Source organism: Petaurus breviceps, unplaced genomic scaffold (assembly GCF_028583685.1).
Source record: "Petaurus breviceps papuanus isolate PSGF00001 unplaced genomic scaffold, PetGlider_PUasm1.0 454, whole genome shotgun sequence".
In the NCBI taxonomy this organism is placed as follows: domain Eukaryota; kingdom Metazoa; phylum Chordata; class Mammalia; order Diprotodontia; family Petauridae; genus Petaurus; species Petaurus breviceps.
In genome coordinates, this window is record NW_027186342.1 from 2,035,337 (window position 1) to 2,062,856 (window position 27,520).

The following is a 27,520-nucleotide window of genomic DNA, read 5'->3' on the forward strand; positions in this document are numbered from 1 at the left end:
AGACAGAGCCAAGGACTTTACTTGAGGCAAAGTTGTAGCTTAAGACCTAGTTTTTTTTTAACCCCACAATTTTCGGTGTGTATACCGTGAAGGAGAGAACAAGATACGGTAGCAGTAGTTATTAAAGTTTAAAAGCCATAATAAACAAAGATTCTTAAAAACTACATTTTGGGGTATAAACTTTGATCTGGAAGCTGAAAAAAAATTAGCAATATTACACTCTCTAGCAGTTTTGATGTGTTATTAACACCAGAAGCTGAAAAGTGAATTTTCTTGTCTTTACTAAGCCCAGGTCAAAGCCATCATAATGTAAGATGAGGGATAAATAAGGAACATTTCTTTTGTTCACTGAGTATTTTTGGTATTGCTGCTGGGCAAACTGGTAAAGTAGTGCTAATGTCCAGCACCTACTGGACACCAACTAAGTAATTAGAAAACTAAGTCATTTGATCTTAACTTACATTATAATGGCAGTTTCCTGCAAAGGAGGAAAAAAGCTTCAACAAGAGTTGCAGAGGCAACTGAAATAAAATTTAAAATACTAAAATATTTCTTTGAGGAAGGTACAATTGTTATGGTTGTTACAATTGTTACTGAAGCTATACCTTACTGGCAGAGTGAAAAAGGAATTGAAAAGAAAAATTTGAGCTACAGTAGCAAAGAGATTATTAAAGTAATTGGTTGCATTATTCCATTGAACTGTTAAAAGATACTGAAAAAATTTTAGATTTCTGGGTTCAAACTGCTTTTAAGAACAAACTAATAAAATTATAGTCATTGCCAAGCATTTTTTTTACCCAAACTACAATTTGCAATGAACTACATTTACCTTAAAACTTCCATGTTTGGGCAGCCAGGTGGTGCAGTGAGTAAGAGCACCAGCCCCAGAATCTGGATGACCTGGAATCGAATCTGGGCTCAGATACTTAGCACCACACCCAGAAATAACTGGCCGTGTAACCTTGAGCAAGTTACTTAACCCCAATTGCTTAAAAAAAAAAAACCAACTTCCATGTTTAAGAACAAAATATTTGATTTCCACTAATCTTGACCATAACTAAGGTTTTATGACATTTTTAGCCTTGCTACAATAGATAAAAATTTTAGATATTCAGTTTTTTAATTTTTGGTGAAATCTGTTATCTGCTTGGATTCAGAAAGGCATGACAGTCCATAAATGTCAAAACACTCAGCAGCATGGAGCCTAAAACACCCCAAGTGCCAAAATGTAGTTCTTTTCTGACTTTAATGTGTTGATGTATCAATAAAAAGAGAAATATATAAACACATGTGGTTTTCCAAGTCAGTATGCAGCCTTTAAGGGATCCTTATATATGGTTTAGTGGCCCTCCTTTATTTTGGAGTTTGACAACACTGTTTTAGTTTGATATGTAACTGGCCAAGGAGCCAGAAGACAAGGTGCTCAAGTCTCACCTTCCACAAATACAGGCTGGTATGACCCAGGACATATCACTTAACCTGTCAGATCTCCAGGCAATTCTTTTGAAGAAGTCACCACCAGCATGCATAGTAGAAGGATCCTATATCAATAAAATCAAAGATCCAGTTTCTATCCCTAAACTCTAAATATCTTCCCATTTACCATCTCCGTGAGGATGAGTGAACAAAGTTTAAATGTCATAAAACAAATGCTTTGGGCTTTTCTTCTGTTAACTGGAAGAATGTTTAAAAATTTGATGCCTACTGAAGAATTACATTACTGTACTTTTTTCTTTAAGCCAGTCAATAGTGGCTGAGAAAACACCTCATACTCACAAATTTACACTTGTCTGATAACACCACCAGGGACACTAAAACTCTGTTTAAGCAGAAAACAGAACTTTAAGCAGAACTTTTAAATTGGAAAAAAGGAGCTTGATTAGAAGTGGATGGGTGGGTAGGTGGGTGAGGGGCCAACATAGGATTAGGGTAAGGTTTGGGGCATAAAGATAACATAAACAACTCAAGGCAACGCATTCCTTCCAAAGGAGCCCCACCTAGGACAGTTCACATTCCACTTAAAGATCTGAGTGGGATGAGGAGGAACAAATGAAATTTATTCCCATCGCAGCATTCATTCACCTTTGATTCACTGCTTATCTCTTACTCTACTCCATCCCCCAACTTCTCCCCATTTAATCCACTGCCTCACACACCCCTCGCCCGGCTCAGTCCTAATTGCCATCAGAACCAGAAGCCCCAGTTTAACACCCTAGCCTCCCCAACTCTGACATCTACCAAAAGCCTCCCCATGTCCTCCACCTTTTCATTTCCCCTATTCTCCCCAAATTCCGAAGATCACCCCAACCTACAGCATATATCCCGCAGATCACCCCAACCACACCCTAGTCCCCCTCCCACCCTTCAAAAACTTCGTCTCTTAATCCTACACTTCCTCCCAGACTGGATGCTCCGGACAATCTCCCCCTCCCCAAAGCCGTCCTCCTTCCATCCCTTCTGCCAACCTAATGCTTCCTCCTAACCCCACAGAGGCCTCCCCCCAACCCCCCAGCGGTCTCTAACACCCGATCTCCAACTCCTCGCTAGCCCGGGCCACCTCCCCTTTTCTGACTTACGGCTCCACCCGCATTCCATGACCCCTCCACTAACAAAGCTTCCCCTTCTCTCAGGGATCACTCCCTCCACCCGGACCCCTGCCGGCGTCCCAAGGGACCACTTACCACCCCACTTTTCCCCTCACTTCAGGCCCCTAGCCCCGCCCCCCACAGAGGGAAGAAGGGGGGAGACCAAAGGGAAGGGGGCATCCCGCCTCAGCTTAGAGACCGCTTCCCATTGGTCTACGCCGCCGCCAATCGCCTCTGCCCTAGCGCCCATTGGCTAGTCCTTGCCCATGGCCCCACCCCCACTCTTTAGACAGGCCCGGCCACCGCCTCAGCGCCCCCCGTCCACTACAGACTTGACTAGGAGATCCTAGCCTCGGGCAGCAGGACTTGCTCAGGGTCAGGGGTACACTGTTAGCAAGGCTCCGGTCCGGCGGGCACTACCGGAACTCACCTGCCGGTAGCTCCGCCACCTACCACGCTCAGTGCCCGCGTTCTTGCTCTGGGCTCTTCTCCCACCTCAGCGGAGCAGACACTTTATTCCCGTCCGGCCTGGCGCGCTCAGCTCTCGCGAGATGTCCCCAGGGTTGGGAGGGCGAAGGAGGGAGGGGGGAAGGGCGGGATCTTGCGGGGGCAGACCCGGGGAGCCACCAGAGGGGCGGGGCCTCGGTTAGGGAGGAGCGCGGACGCCTAGCACGTGCTGGGCTGCTTGGGAAGAACTCTATAAAAAGGGGCCTGCTCCCGCGGGTTTGTAAATTTCAGAGATCCCGAGGGAGAGTTAGTGGTTACAGGGAATGCACTTTTGCAGGATGGAGAGGATCGCAGCCTGAGTTACCGCAAGACCATAAAGAGCCTGGGCACCGCTATCTCGAGCAAAGTATCTCAGGGTAGACTTGGGATTGGAGGCTTTTAAAATGTGTACATTCCCCACCCTGCTCCATCTTCCGATAACAGCGTCGGGCCTGGGGTCAGAAGACCTGAGTTCGAATTAACCCAGGGCAAGGCACTTAACTTCGACCCCAGTTTTCCCAACTATAAAATAGGGATGATAAATTGCACTTCACTCCCAGGGTTGTTAGAATACAGAGAGATAAGATTTGTGAAGCCCTTAGAGTGATACCTGGCCCCTAGTAAGTGCTTATATTTCCTTACTTGGAAAGTATTTTAATAAAAGTCCACAGCTCTGGAGTGAGGACTAAACACTGCCCAAGGAAGAGATGGAAGGTCAGGGACATCATGGATGCCATACTAACAGCTTAGTGAAGTTAGTAAAACATGAGATTGGGCATCAGAAAATCTGGTTTTCTGGTCTGGCATGTGACCTTTGAAAAGTAAAAAATTTTCAAGCCTCAGTATTCTTGAGGGTGAAAACGGGCTCAATTCAATTTAGTAAACATTTATTAAGGGTCTTCTAAGTGGCAGGCACTGGCTCATAGATGCTTTAAATGTCCTACTAAGAACGTGGCATATTTTTTATTTGGCAAACTGGGTGCCCCTAAAGATCTTGAGCAAAAGAATGACATTCAGAGCTGTGCTTGAAGGGGCAAGTACTAGAAGTAAGGAACTGGAGGTGATGGAAATGAGGGGACAGATATAGCAGGTATTTTTTGAGCTATAATCAACGGGACTTAATTGAATATGGGAAGTGAGGGAGAGGGAACATATGAAGACACTGAGGTTTTCAAGCCTTGGTGACAGGGAGGTTGGTGGCACCATTAGGAAATAAGGAAATCAGAAAGAGAACACGTTTTAAAGGGGAAGAAGAAAGTTTGAGGTTCTAACAAGACATCTGGATACTTAATTCAAAATGCAGGTCAGGAATTTGGAAGATAGGTTCAGACAGAAGCAGAGTGGAAAGTGTTAGCTTTGGTTTGAATCACAGCTGTTACTGAATAAAACACTTTTAACTTGTATGGGCTTCAGTTTCCATGGGTAGATTATTGTACTGGACCTGGAAATCTCAGGAATATATGGTTTTGACACTTAAAACTTTGTTATTTCAGGCATGTCAGTTATACTCTTTTGAGACTTATTTTCCTCATCTATAAAATAGAATAATACCTGTTGTATTGACTCCACTGGGTTTTTGAGGCTCAAATGAAAAACATTATAACGTATTTATATTATATATTAATATTTTTATAAACATTTACAATTTATATGTAATTTATAAATTTATACATACATATACACATATTTGTGCATGTGTATGTTTCTGTATATGTGTGCATGTATGTGTATATATTTATATAAATGTGTATACATTTTCAAGCTTAAATACCATGTAAACCACAGGAGCATTGATCAAAGGCTGGAATAATTATCAGAGGCCACCTTTAACCCAACATGCTTGTTTTACAGATATGGAAACTGAGACCCAAGGAGGTTAAGGGATTTGTGTAAGGTCACACAAGTAGCTAAGTGTCAAGGTGAAATATGAACCCAAACACTGACCCCAGCATTCTTTCTATTGTAATATCAGTTTTTGTAATCAGTAAAATGAGGAGAATAACCTTTAAAGTTAGAGGACATTCTAGTTCCAAATCTGCTGTCATATGATAACTCTTTGGGAGCCATTTGCTTAAAGATGTTAATTGAAGTTATGGGTGTGATTGTTGTAGTGGCCAAAGGGGAGAGAGAAGGATTCAGACACTTTACTACCCAAACGACTCCAGGCAAGTCACAACCTCTCCAGACTCTGATTTCCTTATCTGTATCTTCCAGCTCTAAACCCTTCTTTGAAAACAAAAGGGCTCTGAAGAACAACCTAGAGAATGCCAACATTTAGGGGCCAGATAAGAAAGGGGTCCCAGCAAAGGAGACAGAAGAGGTAAGGGGGGAAACTAGAAGGATCAAGAGAGGAGTTGGAATGCTCCACCCTCTGTGGTCTTCTCTACCCTCAATACAATGCAACTATTTCTGGGCTGGAACCCCAGCTCAACTACCAACAGTATCTGAGGGCAGGAAGAACAAGTCTGACTGACATCCTGTGGGAAGGGAAGGAGGTTAACAAAGATAGAGAACAGGCCAAATACCCTCAGACCTTTGGGGTCTCTAGCCACCCTGCCTAGTCAGGATACTTAGAATGAAAGTTGTCTCCTCCCCAACCCCATGAGGAAAACCCAATGGGAGGCCTCACAGGCTCCGGAATGCCTCGTCCTTTCAGGCAGGAACCCCTTGCCAAAGCAAACAATCCCTGCTCTGCGATTGTGCTCTGACTGGGGTGGGGGAGAACAAAGCTCCCTTTCTTAGCTTCCTCAACTCTGTGGCTCCAGCCAAAGGCGCTGTTTACACAATCTTCCCTGGTGAAGGATTTGTTCCCTTTCTCTGGGTTGCAGCTGGAAAAGAACGACTCCTTCTCTGCCTGCTTTTCTTTGGCCCCCTTGGCAGGGGAGTCCCCAGTACCTGAGTTTCTCAACCCCCCCTTCCCCAAAATGTCAACATGTTTAGGAATCACTCCAGCTCCTTGGGGATTGAGATAAGACATGAGGTCTTGGTAACAGGAGAAAAATCAGGTCTGGTTTATGATTTGGCTAAGAAGGGGCCTCACTGGCAGAGGAGGGACTTGGAGAGATCAGGAGAGTCCAGGCCTGAATCTGCTCTGTCTCATCTCTTGCCCCATTTTAACTTCATTCAGAACTCATCACTGCTCAGGTTTCTCTAAACTCAACTCCAGGGCAGAATTAACTAAATTAGTGAGCCCAGGGCAAATTCTAACCTTCTCTTTGCAGGAGACAGGGTGAGTAGAAGGAAACAAATGTTAGGTTGTATGTGTGATTATTTAGTATTCCAGTTTACAAATTCCCACCAACCCATATTTCCCTGACCCCTCACTAATCAGTTCTTCCCCCTCTTGTTCATTCCACCTCAACATCTACACCTTTTTTTTTTTTCCATACCTCAGTCACTCTAGTCCGGACTATCACCTCTCCTCTGGACCACTATAATATGCTCCTAAAATTGGTCTCCCTGTTTCCAGTGTCTACTCTATCAAATCTATAGTTCACCCAGGTGATATTGCTAGTCCTAAAACACAGGTCTGACTATCATTTCCTCAAGCTCCAGGGCTTTCTTGAGATACTATACCAACTCTCCTGTTTGGTATTTCAAAGCGCATCACAATTTGGCTCCAGGTTATCTTTCCAGACTCTGGTCTCCAGCCAAACTGGCCTACTTCATACATACTGTCCTGTGCCTGGAATGCTCTCCTTCATATGCTGTACCTCTGGGGAGCCCTGGCTCTTTTCAAGGTCCACCTCCTTCAGTAGACCTTTCTGATTGTTAGTGCCCTTCCCCCATCATTTTCTGATGATCATACACACACACAGACCGTGTATACACACATACATGTAGATATATGTATGTATATGTGGTGAAGGAAGAGTATTGGGCCTGGAGTCCAAAAGACCTGAATTCAAATCTAGTCTCAGACTGAATGACCCTAGGCAAGTCATTTGAATTCTGCATTGCCAGTTTCATGAGTGGAATGGGGATAATAGCTCTTCTGGTTAATGTGAGGATCCAGTAAGATATCTGTGAATGTTCAGCTTAGCACCTGGCACACAGTAGGTATTTAATAGATGTTTAGTCCCCTTGTCTTCCTCTCCATCCCCCATATATCCTGGATAACTATGAAGATGTATTTTCTCAGACTGTATTCTCCTCTAAGAACTTTTTATTTGTACTCCCAGTGTCTGGAATATCGTAGGTATTTAATAAGTTTTTGATTGTTGAGAAGAGAAAGAGAATTTCTGAGCTTCTGAGTTCCAACAGTAAGGACAGAAAGCATGATCAACCCCTCTAAAGGCTTTCTGGACTTGATCCCAGTTATCCCTGGTCACATCTCAGGGAGGCAAGGATTCTCTGTTCCATTCTACACAGAGGCAGGAAATTAAAGCATGGGAAGGGAACCAGCTTCACGTTATCAAGTCTATCGGTCTAAGTCCTCGACTCCCATTCTAGTTTCCCCTGTCAGGCTCAGCCACTTTCCACTATTGTAGACTTCCTTTAAATTGGATCCCCACTGGCTGTTTTTGCTGTTGCTAAGGCAGCACTGAGCTCACGGTTACCCTTTGAGCTAGTGTTTTGGAAATTCAGTCACTGTTCAGCTGCTGGGAGATGTTGATGGAAAAGCTGTGGGGGGCATGGAGGGGCTGCAAGGAGAGGAGTCAGAAGGCTGTCCTTGAGTTCCACACATGTGCTCCTCCCCCCCTGCCCCTGAATAGGGTCTGCAGCAGTGGTTTCTCTGAAAGCAGTCACAGTTCCTGGAATGCTCCAATGGTTACAGGTTATAAATATCCATGATGGGGGGCAGAGCTGGGCTGACTCAGGGAGGAGCAAGATTCCCAAGTTTACTAGGTTTAGGAAAGGAGAGGAGGTCCCAAACTCTTATAACTAGCAACAGAGCCAAAAAGAAAATTTAGCAGTGGACCAAAATGAACTTGGCAGTTGCTCAAAAAGCTACCAATTTGTAAAGATGGCAGTATGGTTAATGGAAACAGAAAAAGTATTATCTACTTCACTAATGATTAAGTAATATTTAGCTTAAGGAAAGCTAAAATCATCCTCTTCTTCCGTTACATGTGAAACTGTCAGAAAAAAGGTGTGAAATGGATAGAGCATTGGACTTGAGTCAGGAAGACCTTGAAAAAAACTTATTCTTTAAGCTCTTTCCTTAAGTGAAGAATTCCCTTTACTTACTACTTAACCATTCTCAGGATTTAGGGGAAAGTCTCCAAATTTTTTGCCTTAAAATGCTCTTCTCACTTCTCTTGGGGAAGAGGAAGTAGTGCTGCCTCAAAGTCTTTTGGAACTGGGGCCCAAACCTTCAGTGTTGACCCTGGGCATTCTCCTTACCTCAATAGCCTCCAAAAGACCTGAAACTCACAAATACACACCCAGAGAGGGGGGTGGGAAAGATTCCTCCTGCTTAGCATATGGATCATTTTCAGTTAGTCATCTACTTTGAATTAGGATGGCAGAAATTTAATGACACTCTTCCTGGTACACAAATACCTACTGAAAAGACTGGAGGATGAGACATCATTTCACCAGAAGCTTTCATGGATTCCAAACTGCTCCAGATCCAACCACTGTCTGGTTTTATCAACTGTGAATAGCCTGCTCTTATCTCAGAAACTAGGAAAAGCTCTCTATTGGAATACTCTCAGGTCCTTGGACGATTAATACAAAGACAATGGAATCAAAAGGGACTTTAGAGACTATATATTGTATGACATATAGAACTAGATGCGACTTCCTAAAAAAATCATCTAATCCAGAAGTGTCTAACTCAATGTCAAAACTTCAGGGTGGGCAACAATCAGATTAAAATGTGGTCAAGAAATGTTTAACATAACAAAATATGTCAATTTGTGATTCCCTAAGTCAGTATGTGACCTGCAGGGATGTTTCTACTTGAGTTTCACACCACTGATCCAGTCCAACCCTTTATTTTAAAGCTGCTGAAGCTGAGATCCAAAGATTAGTCACACAATAAATGCTAAGCCAGGATTTGAACCCAGGCCTTCTGATTTCTACTCCAGTGTTCTTTCTAGTATCAACTTTTCCTTCTCTCAAAGTTAAAAAAAAAAAAGTAGATTATTTTTCACCCCAAAGATAAAAAGAAACTACTGCTCAGTTTTAGTGATAAAATGAAATCTGGATTCATAAGTAAAAGCTGCACAAAGGCCACACTGTAAAGGATACATTGCAAAATAAAGGGAACTGAGCTCTCCTTTTGGGGTTTTCCTTCATTGTCTAACATTCACTTTACAAATGAGAGAATTGAGGCCCAAAATAGTGACTTTTAGATAAAAACAAGAGTTCAGAGAGGTTGTTACTTGCTCACCAGATAGTTTGTAACAGTGGAGACTAGAACTCAGGGCCCATTAATTCTTTTTCCTGGAACAAGATTATTCCCATTTTATGGAACTAGAAACCAGCAACTGCCTAATGACCAAAGCTGGTGACAGAGCTGAGATTAGACCTCTTTATCATGATTTCCAGTCAGGTCATCCTTCTAAGGTCACAAGGACAAATGAGAAAATACTAAGATAAAGAGGGACCCAGGAAAACCTGGCAGCATGTATAGCTAACCTCAGACTTTAGCTCCTCAACTAGAAGAGCTTTCCCCTTCAACCTCAATCTACTCAAACTTGGGCTGCTAATATGTATCCCTTGGGCCCTGGTGCCAGAGGACTGGGGTTGTCCAGGAGCCTCCTGAAGGAATTCGCATCTTGCAACACCATCTCATCATCCACCTTAGAGAAAAGTAAAGTCTTCAAGTTACTAGCCAAAGCAGTCACAGTATTAAGAAATCAGGTCTTGTCCCAGCCAGGTAAAGAATTAAATATGGGTATATTTAAAAATAACAATAAAATAAATTAAGAAAGAACAATAAAATTAGAAATCAAGGATATGTTTCAGTTAGAGCAACACTGACATTATGGTAGGGCAGAGACTAGGGCAGGTTCCCCAGCCCTGGACTAGGGTCTCAAAGGCTGTTGAGTTTACAGACAGTACCTTGTAAACAGGGAGATCTTTCCCTCATTCAATGAAGCCTTTCTTATACCAATGGCTCAAAGGTAGTTGGTGGAGTGAAGCCAGGGTCTATTCTACTAGAAATCATATTTAAGTATCTATAGTCTATACCAGACCCACACAACTTTGCAGTAGTAGTGGCCAAAGTGAAAATAGGTTAAAATTATTTGGGACAGACACAGGTTAGAGACAGATTGGTTGCCTTGGGTCACATGACAAGCAGGAGAGTGTGCAGTACCAGCCCAACATTTTTTTTTTTAAGCAATCGGGGTTAAGCAACTTGCTCAAGGTTACAAGGCCAGTTATTTCTGGGTGTGGTGTTGAGTGTCTGAGCCCGGGATTTGATCTCCAGGTCATCCTGACACTGGAGCCGGTGCTCTTACTCGCTGTGCTACCTGGCTGCCCCCAGCCCAACAGTTTTTGAGGGTTGCCAGAAATCCTCTGGCAATCTAAATGGCCTGTGGGCCATACGTTGTGCAGGTCTGGTCTATACCAACATTAGTCCTAAGTTCACAAGGAAATGTTCTCTATCTGAAGACAATATATTCTGTAGCCCCAACTCCACTGGGCGTACCAATAGTGAATGATCCAAGACAGGACCACCCTGTTTATATCTTCTTGTGCCACCTCCCACCCAAAACTTGAAGAATGTGTACCTTTAAGAATTTTTATCTACCTAGCACATGAAAGGTGACTGATGCCGGTTGAATCAAAGTGGATTAGAAAATTATTCCTCCTTCATGTTTTATCCTTCTCTATTTTTCAATTAATTTCTCCTATTTTGGCCTGTATTTTCCCCTCTCGCCAACCTACCTCACGATTTAGAAGAATCCTGTTCTTTCTTACCTTGCCAACCTACCTCATCTAGGGAAATAAAAGAGAACAAAAGATCTTAAGATCATGAAAAAAACCTTACAAAATATAGCAATATGGTAAAGTGTACAAAACACCAAAGAGAGAATCATCACACCTGGTTTTGCCATCAATGAGTTGTGACTTTAGTTACATTATTTCCTCTCTTAGACCTCAGTTTTCTCATTTGTAAAATGGTATTGGGGTAGGTGATTCATTCCACAAATCTTTATCTGGCAGTGGTATATTAAACAGATCTGAGTGGGGAAGTGACCAGAAGTCTATTGCAATAGCTCAAACAATGGGAGCCTTCATTAGGTTAAGACAGTAGGAATGAGAAGAAAGGACAGCAGTTACCTTATGCTGGCATTATAAAGTCACTGGTCTAACCACCCAAGGTGAGTAACAACCTGTATTAACAAATAAAAGAAATAATCTCTAAAATTCAGACTCATTTTCCCAAGACAGGAAAAGGAATCCAGGTGATACAAAAACCCAGAAACTCTGGGATTGGGACCCACCCTTTTCCACCACCACCATTCTCCAAGCCTCTTAATGAGGTTTATTCAGTTAACAATGGAAAAGAAAGATACAGAGACCCAAGAAACAGCTTATTAATACAGTATTTATTTGTCTTCCCTCTGTCAAACCCTGAGCCCATGGCTTTCCCCAGGGCTACCTGGTAAGTTGGAGGTGGAGGTATACACAGGCTGGAAGAGACATGGAAGAACCAGGAGGATGAGGAGGAACATTCAGAAACGTAGGGGGAATAGAAATGGCTCCATCACATGGCGAAGAGGATGAGGAAGGCCACCATCAGGCAAAAGAGCCCCATGGCCTCAGACAGGGCAAAGCCCAAGATGGCGTAGGAAAAAAGCTGTTGCTTCAGGGAGGGGTTCCTGGGAGGAGGAAAGGTGGGTGAGTCTGGTTCCTTGGTCACAAAAGGGATAGTAAAGATATCAATAGGAGAAGAGTGACAATTCTTACAAATACTGATTTGTCTTTTTGGGCAAGAAAGATCACACCAAAGTCTGGCCATGTAGGTGAGTCTTAGCCCAGTTACCAGTTTCAGATGAGTCTATCCACTGCTCTGAAGATTTAATGGGAATCCTAACCAATCCATGATTAATTAGCATTTTTATACTCAATATATATCCTCAAAAGAGGGAAATAAAATCTACTATCCCTGCCATCTGTTTCTTTTTAGCACTGAGTAGTTCTTGGCTTTAGGCATTTAGCAGTTAGGCCCCACAATAAGCCCTCCAGAACAGAATGGACTAAGAGTAAAGAGGATCGGTAGATGGAACAACCTTCTTTAATTTAAAACATGGACAGAACATAAGGATCTTATACCCCCTACAAAGGTGATCATTCTGGCAATTTGAAGGTGAAGGTAAAGAGACTATTGGGAAGATAGGAATGCAACTAGGAAAAATATGCTGCCAGTTTCAGTGATGCTACCCATTAATCCAGTTTGCTCAGTTCTGGTGATTTAGGGAGGTTCTGATTGGCACATCAATACGACTGTACTCTTGTATTTTAACTATACCAGGACAACTAGGTCTCCTTTGGAAAAATCCAAGAAAATAATCCTATATCCCCACTGGTATTAAGAGAAGTTACTAGTCTCTGGAGGGTTAATTTAGTTTTAACAATGCGTTACCAAAAGTCTATGGGGAGCAGAAACTCTCAGGATCCCAGTGCCGGAGGGGCAAGCTGAAGTGGCAATAAGGTATCCCCTGGGTTGTGGGGCAGCACCATTGAAAGGTGATTTGGAAGCTACAGACTGGAGGAGACAGGAAGCCCTGGGTGCTCCCAAGGAACAGGACCAGGATCCATAAAATCAAACTTTGCTTCTATTTTATCTAAAGGTTTAAGTTTTTCCTGCTCAGAAAGTGCCAACTAAATTCACTCCCTGGAAACTTCATCTTAACTAACGAGGACTTTACTTTCCAATCCCACCTTACCTGGCATAACCGATGATGAGACTTCCAAATACAGTCCCAATCCCAGCTCCAGAGCCAGCCACCCCCACAGTGGCAGCCCCAGCTCCAATAAATTTGGCTGCTGTGTCAATGTCCCTTGAGACAGCACCAGTTTGGAATCCACATCTGGGGACAAGAGAGGTCAAGGGACTTGATGCTGCCAAAATGCTGAGGTTCTGTAGGAGAAAGAACTAGGCTGTAGAGGCAGGCAGCTTGAAAGATATCCTGTTTTTGCACCATAACAACACGGTAGCCTGCCCTAATGGCACTAGTGATTGTTCCTCAAAACTGTAAAACATCACTCACAGCACTGGAAAGTTCTGCTATGTGGATAAAGATGCTGAGGAGATGAGATCTGAATGCATTCATGTGTGGCCAACTACCAGAGCACTAGGGTATCTGGAAGCCCTGAGACCGATCAGGTAACGGAGTCAAGTTTGGGGTCCCAGGAGAACTGTCTCCCTAAAAAGCCAAGAGCTAGAAATTCCCAGCTGGGACAAGGCAGCTATCAGTATAACACACAGGCAGTCTCTTAGAATGTCACTCAAGTTCAGGAGCAGGTGTTTTAAACCTTTTTTGTGTAATGGATTCCTTTGCCAGTCTGGTGAAGCTTACAGAACCCTCCTCAGAATGTTTTTAAATGTATAAAATACATAGGATTACAAAGGAAACCAATTATATTGATACAGTTTTCAAAGTTAAAAAAAAAGTTCATGGACCCAAGATAAAGAACCCGTGGTCTAAATAATGAGCAGGATTTACTATACCTTTTCTAACTCAATTTGAAACCAGTAGCTCCCCCCAAACCCCCCATACCAAAGTCCCACTCATTTGGGTTGGTGTCAGGATACCCCCTGCTGGCCTAAGCAAGTAAGCACTGTTTCCTCTGATGACCCCCATGGCATCAACTTCACTGTCAAGTTACCTCATCTGTCCGAACCTCTGGCCGTTTTAGCACCACTGCAGACAGCGGTCTACTCAGCAGCTGAGAGCTGCTCCTCACCTGGCAAAAAGAAGCAAAAATGTCATGAGGGTTGCCTGGAATAGTCCTAATGACTGGCTGTCTCCCCCCACCATACTCATTTCTTCCAGAGCTCAATTTCAAGTTTTAGATAACAACTAAAACATGTCTCCTCCCCTATCCTAGGCCCCAGGCTGCAAAAAGACCCTACTACTCCCTAAAGATTCCCCACCAGTGGGATTTAGGAGGCACATTCAAATCCCTTTCCCACTCACTCCATAGGCAGGAAAGGTCAAGGCTGAATTATTAGGTAAGAAGGAAGGCAGGGATTAAGACAAAAAGGAGACTGACTTACTCTTAAAGATAATCCCTGAGAGAACTGAGATTGCTAAGTATCTTGCTCAAAATTCAACTCCTTGTGCAGTCTTCACAGATTAATCGGCCCCAAATCTAAACACTCTGTTACTATGTCACCGGTGATTTGCATAGAGCAGATTCATAGTAAGTGTAGATTAATCAATTATTTGTACTATTTTTCTGAAATATTTTTTCTGAGTCCTAGAAAGATTCCTGAGGTTAGATAACTTGTCTAGGGTCACAAGTACCAATATGTCAGAAGCAGGACTTAAAACCACTATCCTCTAAGTTATGCTTCCTCTTGGCTTTATAAGTGTTCTCAAATATTGTTAATATGGCCTGCCCCTAACTAGATTGACTAGCTCTCCAAGGGGAAAGAACTGTGTCTCTTTCTTCTAATTATCCTACTACCTACACAGGACAGGGTTCTGTACATAGCTATTGCTTCATCCACATTATTGATTGAATGTGGGAGATACAATACCCCTGGACATTTTAAGTACTAGTGATTTCACTGCTGTGGGTCCTTTACTGATAACCCCACCGATATCCTCTATTTGAAGTCAGCCTGGTGCTGACCTCTAGGAACTTAGTAAGGTTGGTCCTTCCTAGACAGAGGCAGCTGCTGAGCCAGTCATGGATGCCTTTCCCTTCTTCCTTGGTAGCACTTCCATTCCAGACTATGCTTTGTTGGCATTGCTTTAAAGAAACTAGGGTCACAACCTTCACTGTCACTTCTGCAACACATAAGGAATCACTGTGCACAATCAGAGTGCACACAACTGCCACTGAGTGGTTCAGTTCCAAACCCAGATTCCTAGGTCTATAGCCACTTTCCCCAGGGAGTTGCTTGAATGGAAATAGTCTAGAGATTTGGGACTCAAGTGCACATTCACTTCCATATCAGACTACCATAGCAAGGGAGTCCCCAGGTGAAAGTACCCCTCCCCACAGCCTAGTTGTGAGGAACAAGGTCTGATGAAGTTGTAGGTGGAAGGATGGAACAGATTTTGTTCCTTTCCCCACCCACCCCCCATTGACTGTCAGCTACTCACAAGGGCAGGGGTAGAGATGAACTTGGCGCAGGCATACATTCTCAGGGGGTGAGGGGCAAAGCTGAAGAGCTGAGGACATAAAAGCAGTGTTAGAAATCAGAATTACTCCCCACTTATTACACAAAGTAAACCAATGAGAGATGAAAGGGTACTCAGAAAGTTCAACTGAAATAAAAGGGGGGCTTCAAAAGAGGGAGCAGTACTCATTTCAAAAAAGAGAAAATGAGAATCAGAGAAGTATGCCATTCTAACTTTATTGAAATTAGACACAGAAGTATAACTAGAAAGTGGGAATCTATTCCCCTCAGGAACACCAAGATTTGGTCCTTATAATTTATAGCATCTCTAGCCAAGGTTCACAACACTTTGAAGACTTGACTTCAGTATAAGAGAAACAGGGTCTTAAGATGCAGGATAATATACTTTCTTTTTGCTTTTTGCAGGGGGAAAGGTAGGGCAATTGGGGCTAAGTGATTTGCCCAAGGTCACACGGCTAGTTATGTATTAATTGTCTGAAGACAGATTTGAACTCAGGTCCTCCTGACTCCAGGGCCAGAGCTCTATTCACTGGGCCACCTAGCCACCCTGATAATATACTTAACAGAGCTTCTGATAACTGCTGTTCCATCTCCAATTTAAAAAAGCATTTTCTCAATACTTCCCTCCAGCCCAGATCCTGGTACTCTTAAGTTACAATTTCATTAGGGCATTACCCAGAGTGCCCTTATCTAGTTCTTTTCCAACCACCGTCCAGAAGAAATCCTTCTCAGATAATAGCATGTTATATATATTAGGACTTTATTACTAAGCCCATTTTACAGGTGGAGAAACAGAATCAGAGGGGATAAATATACCAGTGAGTAGAACTAAAACTTGAAACTAGGTCTTCTGATACCATGTTTTATGTTCTATACCATGCTGCCTGGATCTATGATGAGCTTTCCCTTTAAGAAAAGCCCATGTGCCTCTGGAAATCACAGAGATATATAACTTAGGCATTCCTTATACAGTTTTGTTGCTGCATAATCTGGAACCACTTGTTTACCCTGATTCTTCAATTTTTAAATGAAAGAAGATCCATAGTGGGGATAGGGCAGATTAGTGCTGGAAAGCTGACATTACTATAGTAAGCAAACTTAGGCCATTGCAGTTATCACCTTTATACCCTAGGAGGGCAAGAGGTATGGTGGCTCCAAGACCTTAAATCCAAAGTCTTCACATCTAAGTTCTGTTAAGGTCCAACTATGCCCGGCCTTAGGAAAAATCATAAATGCATTGAAATGGTCAGTAATTCCTTAGGGGATTTCATAGCCTAGTTTGAGGAAACAAGTACTAACATGTCTTCTCTAACTGATCAATGCTCAAAGTTGCACAGGTAATATCTATTATCTATTAAAAGACCACAGCAAGTATGAGTTTCACAGTGAATTTATGTAAGTGATAAGAATTAGACTTCAACAATACTTACATATCAGGACTGTGACTTTAAGGTAGGGGTTCTTAAACTTTTTTTTTTATATCAGAGACTCCTTTGTCAGTCGGGTGTGGACTACGGACCCCTTTCTCAGAACATTCTTAAATGCATAATAATATAAGATACACAGATTAGAAAGGAAACCAATTATATTGAAAAAAATTATCAAAATATATTTTTTTTAATTTCAGAGACTGGAGGTTAGGAAACCCTGCTTTAAGATACTAGAATCATGTTCCCTTTTAGGGAAGAAAAGTTAAAACTAGTGATCTAACAGTCTGCTCCTTATAACAGTGGTAACTATTCAGCATTAATCTGTTATACCTTCACTCTAACGGAAGTCTTTTCAATGCCTGTCCAATTATTGTCTCTCACTTTTCCCTTGTATGAAACTTAGTTTAGTCTGTGTTCTGCTTAGGTAAATTGCTCACGTCCACACTGGCTGGTTTCCCTGCTTAAAACCTGACATTAAGGCTAGAACAGGGTATCTTCAAGGCAATGGACCTAGGCAAAGATCATCTTTACTGGTCTACCAAACAGACTGGATGCTCCCCTTTAGGGGCGAGTAGAAATGCTTAAGGCTAAGTTTCTTTCCTTCAAATTAGTCACAACCTTTGATTCTATTTACCAAGGATACTTAGAAGCTGAGAACACTCAAGGCATTTGAATGAATAAAAATAAAGTTATAGGACAAGGTGACAAGACCTTTAAGTTTTGCTTAAGAATGGCCCTGGCCTTACTCCTGGAAATCAAGGCTGTTGGGGGTGAGAGACATCACTTTCGAACAACTTTTATAAAAACTTGGTGCACCTGCTACCTCGGCGCTGGCCTTTAAATCAGAAGACTCGGGCTCGTGTCCTGTAAGACCTGTGTGACTTTAGCTGTCCCCTCCGCAGTGGCCTCGAATTTCCTCGTACAAAAGGGTTTTAACCAGGGACTCTCCAAGGTCGCTAGCAGCTCTTCGATCCTCAGCCTATGAACTGGCTTCCTCCCTGACTTTTCACTTCTATGCTGCTCTCAGTTTCGGCCTGTTAGTGAAGTTAAGGGGACTGGGTACAAGGCCAAAGTCTGCATCATTTGGGATACATCGGGGGCTGGTTTCGGGTGGAGAGTCCTTCGACCTCTCGACAGGAGCCCAATGAGGTTTGGCTGGGGGGGGGGGGTTCTGATTGTCTTTACTTGCTCCTCTAAGGCTCACGCGGGATCCCCGATCGAGTGGGGGGCCTCTGACGGGGGAAGGCCGCAGGGGAGCTGGACCAGGCGAGGAGGAAGCCTGCCCCTCACGTGGGCGCCTGGGAGGCGGCTTCCGGGACTATTGGATAGGACCAAGCGGTATTTGCATAGCGGGGTACGGGAGCCCGGGAGGCCCAACCGGAGCCGGGGAGGGGGTGGGGAGGTCAGCCTCGCGCCTGGGCCCCGGAGGACGGCCTCGGGAAAGGCGGCCCGCACTGGAGCCCGGAGCGAACGGAACCCAGGAAGGCCGAAGAAAGGATAGAGGACCCCACCCTCCCCCGCTCCCTCTTTCCTTCTCCCTTCCCACCTTCATCCCCATGCCTGAGGCCCAAGATGGCGCCGCACCCGCGCGGCTGGAGGTCACCAGCGCGCGGGAAGGGAGGTCTCGGGGCGCCAGAGCCCTGGAGTCAGGGCTAGTGAGAGGACTGGGGTCGGAGGTGTTCCAGGAAAGACGCTGCAAAGCAGCGGCGCGAAGTGGGATCCTTCGCGAGCATGTGCGCGAAACCAAGCGGGAGCCAGGCCCGGGGCCTTACCTGCCGGCAGAGCAGAGGAGACAGAGAGGGGGAGGGGAAAGAGAGGCGTGCGGCTCGACGCATGCGTGCCTCTTGCCATCGAGTGGCGTCGGTGAGGACAGAGGGGCCTAAACCTTAGGAGGTTGGAGAGACGCTACAGCGCCGCCCTCCAACCACTTTGAGGCGGGCGGTCCGTTTCGCCATCTGCTGTTCGAAGGCTGGAACTACAACCAGAGGCGACCTGGTGTAGACGCTAGGTAGCCGTGACTTGCATACAAAACGCTGTCTGCGATTTGCTCTAGACCGCAGCGGGAATATGGATGCCGGGCCATTCCCGAGCATGCGCAGAGTCAAACAGTTAAAGCGCAGCCTCCTGGACTGGGGTACCGTACCGCATATGCCAGAACCGTAGCGTTAAATATTCCAGTATCCCTACATCCTCAATACATCTGCAGCTTAGAGAAATCTCAGTGTCTTGGAATCACGTGCCCAGGAGTTGCCCAAGGGGAAACCCATTAAATGGGCAAATAGGCTGCAAAATGCCAAGCTCTACGTGACAGTCTCATTTTTCGTGTTTTTCCTTTTAAGTGGGAGGAGGAAAGGATGGCGGTGGTTGCTCTTTTATCATGTAAATGTAATATGAAAATTATCGAGCGAGCTAATGTATGTAAAGATTTGCAAACCTTAAGCTGTGAAAATGTCAGGAATTAACTCTCTTTCCTACTTGGTAGCAGCCACTAGGGAAGGGCCTTCTGCTCAGTGACCCAGCAAATGAGAGAGTAGGGGGCTGAGTTGGAATGAACTTGAGAGGTCATCTAAACCACCTGATGCAATTCTGAGCAGCTACTCACTGCCTTACGGTCCTCCCTCCTTCCTACCTCCCCCTTTTTCTCATTTCCTCGACAAATACTGCCCCGTGGCAGTTATTCCCCCCAAGGTGTGCCATCTCTGGGTTCCACTCCCGTCTCATCTAGGTAAGCACTGAGTGCAACACTATCCACAAACTCATCTTCTGGGCAGTTTCTCCACTCCCGCAAGGTGTGGCGTCTTTGCTGCCCCGCTCCATCTCAGCTTCAGGACAAGCACCCCTGCCTGCATCGGGCCAGCTCCCGCTCTCAATTCCCATTTCGTTTCCTGAGCAAGTACTCCCCCAGTGGGGCGCTCTCTCCGACCCTCATGTCACCCCCTGCACAACTGACCGCTTCACTGCGGGCCAGTGCTTCTTCCCCTTACCCACCTCACCTCCTAGTGAGGTGCCCCTTCCCTCGACACCAGCTCTAGACCTGTTCTATATCACACTCAAGCCCTCCTCTTCCTTGTACCTGCCTACCTACTCTGCCAGCCCCTCCTCAAATGCAGTGGTGAAGTAACTAAGATTGCTGAGGGCCTCCTCACCCCCACTCTGTCGCACCCTCCAAGGATGGGGGGTCTCAGCTCCCCCTTTCCATCTCAGGCTCTACCTGGCAGCACCCACCCCGCACCCAGACCATCGCGCTGCCAGGAAAGCAAGGAGAAAGATGCGAAACACACACTCAGCCCCCAGGAAAAGGGAAAAAAAAAAAGAGGTGGAGGTGGGGTGAGGAGAGAGTGGAAAAAACCCTGGGCTGTAAATAAAGGCAAATCCGCCTCCCTCGGAGGAGCCGTTTGTCCTCCCTCCTTGGCCCCGTCCTTCCAGCCGCCCCCTCCCGGCTGCCTGGCGGGCCCCGCGGCGCCCCGGCCCCGAGCTCCTCCATTTAATCGGATTTGGGAGAAGGGGAGGATAAATCACGGCAGCAGCTTTACGGTCCCGGAGGAGAGGCGAGCCGCAGCCAGGCACACCCCGGCCGGCGATAAAACCCGCCGCTGAAAGCCCGCCGAGCCATTTCCCGGGACCCCGAGCGACGCCATTACAGCCATGTAATTTTGCCCGGATGAGGCCCCGAGTTTAATTATCCTCGCGGAGGAATTTCAATGCGGCCAATCCATCTTGCAGGCGGGCGGCAGAGGGATTTATATGGGCCCGTTATTTCACACCGATCCTCCATCTGCATTTTTATGGCCCTCCGCTCCAGCCCAGGGAGGGGAAGGGGAAGAAGCGAGGGAGGGGGAGGAGGCCCTTCCTCTTCCTCCCCCCCTCCCCGCCCCTGCCTCTCGGGCCACTTGCTAGGCCGCTGCGGGCTTTGCAACCCCCCTCTCTGCGGGGGTCCGGAGAGATGAGGGGACCCCGCACCCCTAAATGCATCTCCGCACACAAACACGCGCGCACTCACTCCTGCCTCTGCTCCTGCTGCTGCAGCCGCCGGCGCAGGCTGGTAGGCAACCCCCAGGGACCACTCAATCAACAGGTCCTTACTAAATGCCAGCGGAGCAACCCCGCACCGGCTCCTACTCTAAAGGTTTGCAGGCCAGAGAATCGGGAGGAAGCAGGGCCCTGCCCTGCAAAAGCTTACAGTCTACCCGCACTCCACCCCCTTCCCGGGATGCTCAAGCTTTCCCCCTCCACGTGAGAACTGCAAGGGACCTGCTCCACACCCCATTTTCATATGTGTGTATACGGATAGAAGAAAGGGCCTGAGGAAATTGTCGTGGCCAGTTCCCTTTTACAGTTTGAGGGAACTGAGGTCGTCCGTAGACATGAATGAAGTTGGCCAAGGTCACACCGAGCTCGGATTCAAACCCAGGTCCTCGATTTCCAAACCCAGAGTTCCCCACTCTATTATAGTCTCGCCCTTTGCTCTTTACCCAATCATAGACTAAAAGTGACTTTAGGGGTCTTCGTGGCCAGTCCTCATTTTCAGATTGAGGGGACCGAGGACCAGAGAGATCGCCCAAGGTCACGCGGCTAGGTAGTGAGCAAAGCCAGCGTTTGAACATAAGATTCTCCGGTTCTAAAGCCGGGAAAGGGGGGGGGGGGGTCTTGTCATTACATAAGGAATGGTCTTTTCATTTTCATCTCCAAATTGCCGTGCACCCGAATTCCTATGACCTTCCAGCCCCATTCCCCGAAGCCAAACCGAATCCAGTTTAAGCCTAGGAGTTACCCTTTAGTAAACAGCTGTTGAGTACTCTGTCATTTCAAATTAATTTGTGCCAAGCAAGGTGTCTTGAACACCGTAGGTATTGAATATGTTTCGGGAATTGGCTCTTAAAGGAGAGCAGAGAAGAAAAGGAAGCTGGCTCCTCTTTTTTGTTCCCATTCCTTCCAGCGAGCAATGCAGTAAGCAACCAAATAACAGGGCACCACAGCTAATTCTGTAAATAGGGATTCTTAACCAGTTTGGGGTCATGGACCGCTTCAGCCTTTTGGAGAAACCTATGAATCACGTTTTCATCTCAATAACTGAAGGAAATGCTAAATTTTAGTGACAGATTACTGAAAATAAAGATGTAATTCTTTTCCCATCCAAATTCTTATCCCTCCTCACCCCAGTCTATCCATGGACCCCTGGGGAGTCCACATACCCCAGATTAAGGATCCTTCATTGGTCCCATCAGTGGCAGCCTCAACTGTCAGCTCTGGCAATTTCCCCAGAGTGAATCAACATTCATGCAGAGGGTGATTAAGGAGGCTGGAGGTCGTTTATTCTTCCTCACAGGAATGAGGGGGGAGGAGAGGTTATTAAAATAAAATGTGTTTGTAGATATCTGGCCACTTGGTAGGTGGTCAGTGCTGAGATCAGTTCTGAAATATTAGCCTGTTGAGAGGGGAGGTCAGAAGGGGAAAAATAGAACAACAAGCAGTGGACTGGGAGATAAGGAGAAAGAGGGGGAGGGAATGATGAGAAGAGCATAAAGACAACAGGGAGGAGGAGTAAGGAGAAAAAGAATTGGGAGTGAGATGGCCATGGTCTGATCTAGGGACCTTCCTGATCCTGGCCTCGAGGAAAAGCCTGTCCTCCATTTTACCAAGGGAAAACAGAGCCAGAAAGGGAAGAGCAGGGGCTGGAGGCATCTTCTCCAATCCCCTCCTTCTTCCACCAGATCCTGTAACAAGGCCTTATTATATAGCTGTAAAACAAAGAGGTTTCAGAAGGGCCAGAGAGATAGAGCAGAGTCAGAAAACCTGGGGGTGCTGTTCTCTGCACCTCTACTTCTCATTTCTGTGACCCTTTGGCAAATAAATCACAACTCCTCCGAGCTTGTTTTCTCATCTGTAAAATGGGGATAATAATATGCTGCCTATATCTCACCAGACTATTAGAGGAAAGGGTAGCTGCTACATAATTGTGATTTATCCTTAGCATTATTAGATGCCAGTTCTAAAATCCTATGATTCAAAAGCTGGTAGCTGATTGGCTGGTTACCCAATGCCTTCCATCAGTCTCACAGCCTGTCTGGCTAATAGCCTCATAACCCAGTGGTACTAAACTGGGATTGGGCTGTTAATTCAATTCAGCAAATATTTATTGAGGGCTTGCTATGTGCAGGGTATAGTTACATGCTTCAGGGATAAAAAAAAAAGATGAAGAAGAAAATAGAATTGAGTGTTAGAAAAGATCTTAGGAGTCATCTAGCCCAACTTTTTCATTTTATGAAGTGAATGAAACAGAGAAACAGCCTTAGAGATGGTAAATGACTTGCCCAAGGCCTTGTTGGTAAATGGCAGAGCTGGGATTCAAACCCATGGCTTCCAACTCCAAATCTAATTCTCTTCTGACCCTATCATGCTCTTTGAAAACTTGAAGCTTTAGTTAGACAACTGATAAAAATAAGACAAGTACACAAATACACAAATAGTGTACAAAACAGCACACAAAAGTACACAAATAATTAGATGAGACAGGACAAAAGTACAAGGTTTAAGAATGCAGAGAAATCCCCCTGAAGGGATCAGGGAAGGTTTAATGGAGGAGACAGCTTTTGAGTTGAGTCTTGAAGAATAGGTAGGATAAAGTTAAGGTAGCTAGCTGGTGATGCGGTTAGAACTCTGGGCCTGGAGTAAAGAATATTCATCTTTATGAGTTCAAATCTGGCCTCAGATACTTACTAGCTTTTACCCTGGGCAGGTCACTTAACCACATTTGCCTCAGTTTCCTCATCTGTAAAAATGAGCTGGAGAAGGAAATGGCAAACCACTTCAGTATTCTTGCCAAGAAAACCCCAAATGGATTAATGAAGAGTCATACAGGATTGAAATGACTGGACTGGTAGAGTTGGTGGAAAGATCTGCTCTAGGAAAAGCATGAAAGTAAGGAAGCCCAAGGAATTTCTGAGGAACAGTAAGTATTATGATTTGACTGGACTGTGTGGAACATATGTGATGTAAAAGTATAAAGGTAGACTAAAGTCAGCATGTGGTGGGCCCTGAATATCAGAATATAGTTAGGATTTAAGTCACTAGCAATGGGAATTCATCAAAGGTTTCTGAATAGGGGAAACATAGAATCAGAAATCTCCTTTGGGAATCTTAATCTGGCACATCATCTGGGTGGCTTTGGGATGGTAGACATTGAGCTAGGAGAGTCATCAAGCATAATCCCCTCTTTAACCAACTGAGGTAATTGAGGTCCAGATAAGTTAAGTGACTTGCTGTGGGTGGAACAGTTAGTAAGTGTCTGCTGTTGAGCAGCAGACCCACATGCCCAAACGAATGTATAATAGACATCAACATGGACTTGGCATGTTCATCTTTCCCACAAGCCTATTTTCTTCCTCCCACCTTCCCCATTTCTGAGGGTGTCACTATCCTTCTAATCACCCATATTGAATGTCTTGGAGTCTACTTAGATCCTTTACTTTTCCTCACTTCCAACTAATCAATGGTGATTCTACCTCCTGACACCTCTTCCTCTTCGCCCTCATGACCACCACCCTAATTCAAGCTCTCATCACTTCTTAGATTACTGCAACAGCTTCCTCAAGAATTCCCCTGCCTTCAAATCTTCCATGTAGCCAGTAAAGCAACTTTCCTAAAGCACAATTCCAACGGTGTCAATCCCCTGTTCAAGAATTTCTAGGAGCTCTCTGTTGCCTCAGAGATCAAATACAAGCCCCTGGATTGAAAGCTCTTCACAGTCTGGCTCCTATCTACCTTTCCATGCTTCTTGCAGGCTGTAGTCTTATGGAACTGACCTTTCTGGTCTTTATACAGGACTTGACATTTCCTCTTTCCATGACTACATCAGTTCTTCCTCCTGCCTCCTCTCTGCCTTTTAGAATGACTAACTTCCTTCCAAGTTCTGCTCAAGCCCTACCACCTGCATGAGGCCTTTCCTTCTTAAAATGACTTTGGATTTTTTTTGTGCCTGTTTTGCATATAATCACATGTATATATGTATACATAATATACATATGCTGTTTCCCCTTCTTGAAAGTCAACTCCTTGAGGGCAAAGATTGGTTCCTTGACATCTTTGTAATCCCAGTACCTTGAGGCTTAATAAATACTTGATGGATTGATGGGAGGAGAGACTGGCTAGAACAGGGGTACTTAACCTTCTGTGTTTCCTGGACCCCTTTGGCATGGACTCCAGTTTCAGAATCCCTAGGCTACACACTTATTAAAATAGTCTGAGCGAGGGGTAACAATAGCCTGGGTGAGGGATGGGAATAGGAATGGAGAGGAGAGGATAGATGGGAAAGATATTATGAAAATAAGATCAACAGGACTTGGTGATTGATTGAAATCTGAGGGTGAGGGACAGGGAGGAATCAAGAGATAGCCTTGAGGCTTTCATTCCAGGTGACTGGAAGAATAAGTGATATCATTAAAGCAAAGCCGGAAGGATGAGCTGGTTTGGAGAGCAGCATCACAGGATCATCAATTTAGAGTTGGAAAGACCCTTAGAGGCGATCTAATCCAGCCTTCTCATTTTTTAGATAAGGAAACAGAGGCACAGAAAAGACTTATCCAAGGTCACCTAGGTTCTCTGATCCAGTTTGATCAATTCTGATGTGTGAACCTTGCATTCAAATGGAGATGGTCTACAAATATGTCATTTGATCTTCACAACAACACAGGGAGGTAGGTGTTAGCATTATCCACATTTTATGGTTGAGGAAACTCAGCAGACAGAGGTGAAAGGACTCACCAAGGGTCACACAGCCAGTAAATGTCTGAGACTGGATTTGAACTCAGGTCTTTGTGATTCTATGCTGAGTGCTCTGTGTCACCAACTACCCTAAGTCTAAGGGCCTGCCTCATGTTTCCTGGTGGGGCCAGGACCTATCTATCTCTAGGAAATTGAAGCCAATCCGGTCTCAGGGGTAGCTTTGTCTTATCATACACGTATGTGGTAAAAAAAAAAACCCCAAAAAAAAACCCCCACTAATGTGGTACAGATCATTTCCAGTTGGAGAGATCAGGAAAATCTTCCAGTAGGACACATGATTTAATCACATGATTTAAGCTTGACCTTAGAGAAGGAATAGGATTTCAGTCCGGCTTTACTACTCAACTTCTGATTCTCTACTAAAGTCTCATCCTCTCTATAATCCAAAGAAACCTTTGCAGAGGTCATGTTCACCTCCTGGTTGCCCTTCTACCCTCCCTTTTCTCCATACTCAGTTCCACACCTCCCTCTCTCTGGATAACTTCCCTAACTAAGCCCTTTCTCCAGGCCTTACCCCTTCTGATTTCCTTCTTCTCCAAAGTGATATCTCTGATGACATCTTCATCCTGGTCTTATTTCTCTCTCTCTGGGTCTGTATCCTTTTTGTGCATCCTGATTCAACTAGGATCTCTTTGAAGGGACTCCATCTCCTTTTTCTGGATGTCATTATAACACCCAGCACACGGTTTTGACACAGGAAGTGCTCTAATAATGTTCTGAATCGACTGACAACAAATTCTTCTCTGACTACTACCGTGGGGAGACAGACCAGACAAATATTAAGGAAAGAATATGTGTGAGAAGTGACAATTACTAGAATCATTGCTGCAGAGGCTAGCTTTTCCTGAATTCCTACTGTCTCCTGCCCTCCCAAACATCAGCTGAAAACTAACTTTCCTTCCTCAGGAAAGGAAAAGGAATAAGAATTTATATGGTGCCTACTATGTGCCAGGAACTGTTAAGCACTTTACAAATATTTAATTTGAGCCTTGAAAGAACTCTGCAAGGGTACTCATTTTGCAGTTGAGGAAACAGAAGCAAAAATAGGTTGAACAACTTGCCCAGGGTTGTACAGACAGTTAAGTGTCTGAAGCCAGATTTGAATAATCTGCTGTACCATCTAACTTCATCCCTAATACTGACCCTTAAAAGGTATTGAAACTTTCCTCAAGATCTTATCAACCCAGGAGAGCTAAAGCAGGTTCCCAGTGGCCTAAATACAAAAACCAGCAGAGGAAGAGTCAGGGACTCTTTCCTGCATGCTAGTAGGCCACTACAGTGAATGCAGAGGATGGGAAACTGTCTAAATACATCAATGCTATATTGAAGCTGAATATCCATGCCATGCATTATGTGGCCAAGTCAATTTCTTTGTGTTCAAGGTGGCCTACAAAGGTCTCCTGACTTAAACACACGGCATGAGAAAAAATTAAACAAATAAGATGATGTAAAGTACTTATGTGCCCTTTAAGTCAGTATTGAGCATCATTCAGGAGGGTAAAGATGGAAGAAGTTGAGAGAGACATATGCTTAGATGGATCAGGTTTAGGGAAAGCTAACACTTTTTAATGGAGTAATCTAAGAAGGTGCCATGGGAAAGGGAGCAGATGGGCTAGGGTATGCATCATTCTAGGTGCAAGGGACAGTTCCTGGGGAAGGACAAGAGATGAGAAGAGGTAGCCAAGGGCATTGGGTGTAAATAGAAAGATAACTTGAACAAAAAATGAATTGTAGGAGTGGGGCTGGAGAGAGGGAGCAAAATATGAAGGAAGAGGCAGTAATATAGGCAAACCCACACTGGGGCCAAGGTGGTTCAGAAAAGAGAAACTGTATTTTATTCTACTGTATTCCAGCTAAACTGGGATAGTAGCTTTCTCTGAACTCTGTACATTCATATACACTGTCCCATATGCCTAGAAGGCACTCCCTCCTGAGCTCTACCTTTCCGTGTCCTTCCT

At 44.8% G+C, this 27,520-nt stretch overlaps 2 protein-coding genes across 10 annotated transcripts in view; both read right to left on the reverse strand.

Moving 5' to 3' along the window:
* LOC138171656 (cyclic AMP-dependent transcription factor ATF-7) overlaps nt 1–3,152 on the reverse strand; it is an 88,806-nt gene extending 85,654 nt beyond the window's left edge. For 4 of the 7 annotated variants that reach the window (XM_069101259.1, XM_069101258.1, XM_069101254.1 and 1 more), the window contains exon 1: nt 3,016–3,152. The gene's annotated coding sequence lies outside the window, so the exon portion shown is untranslated. Of the gene's footprint in view, nt 1–2,576; nt 2,660–2,681; nt 2,801–3,015 lie in introns of those variants that run through there. The other 3 variants (XM_069101256.1, XM_069101255.1, XM_069101257.1) reach the window with 3 other exon arrangements.
* An 8,408-nt stretch (nt 3,153–11,560) lies between these two features.
* ATP5MC2 (ATP synthase membrane subunit c locus 2) lies at nt 11,561–18,672 on the reverse strand. 3 transcript variants are annotated; one of them, XM_069101264.1, is made up of 6 exons: nt 18,554–18,596; nt 16,782–16,887; nt 15,314–15,382; nt 13,866–13,943; nt 12,923–13,116; nt 11,561–11,854 (listed from the first exon to the last, which is right to left on the reverse strand). In XM_069101264.1, the coding sequence occupies exons 3-6, from the start codon at nt 15,350–15,352 to the stop codon at nt 11,740–11,742; spliced, it is 426 nt and encodes a 141-aa protein (XP_068957365.1). In that variant the 5' UTR covers nt 15,353–15,382; nt 16,782–16,887; nt 18,554–18,596; the 3' UTR covers nt 11,561–11,739. The 3 variants fall into 3 exon arrangements, with proteins under 3 accessions (XP_068957365.1, XP_068957362.1, XP_068957363.1); XM_069101261.1 differs by lacking the exon at nt 16,782–16,887 and having other exon boundaries at nt 18,554–18,672; XM_069101262.1 differs by lacking the exons at nt 16,782–16,887; nt 18,554–18,596 and adding an exon at nt 18,328–18,481.
* Nucleotides 18,673–27,520: the final 8,848 nt, after the last annotated feature.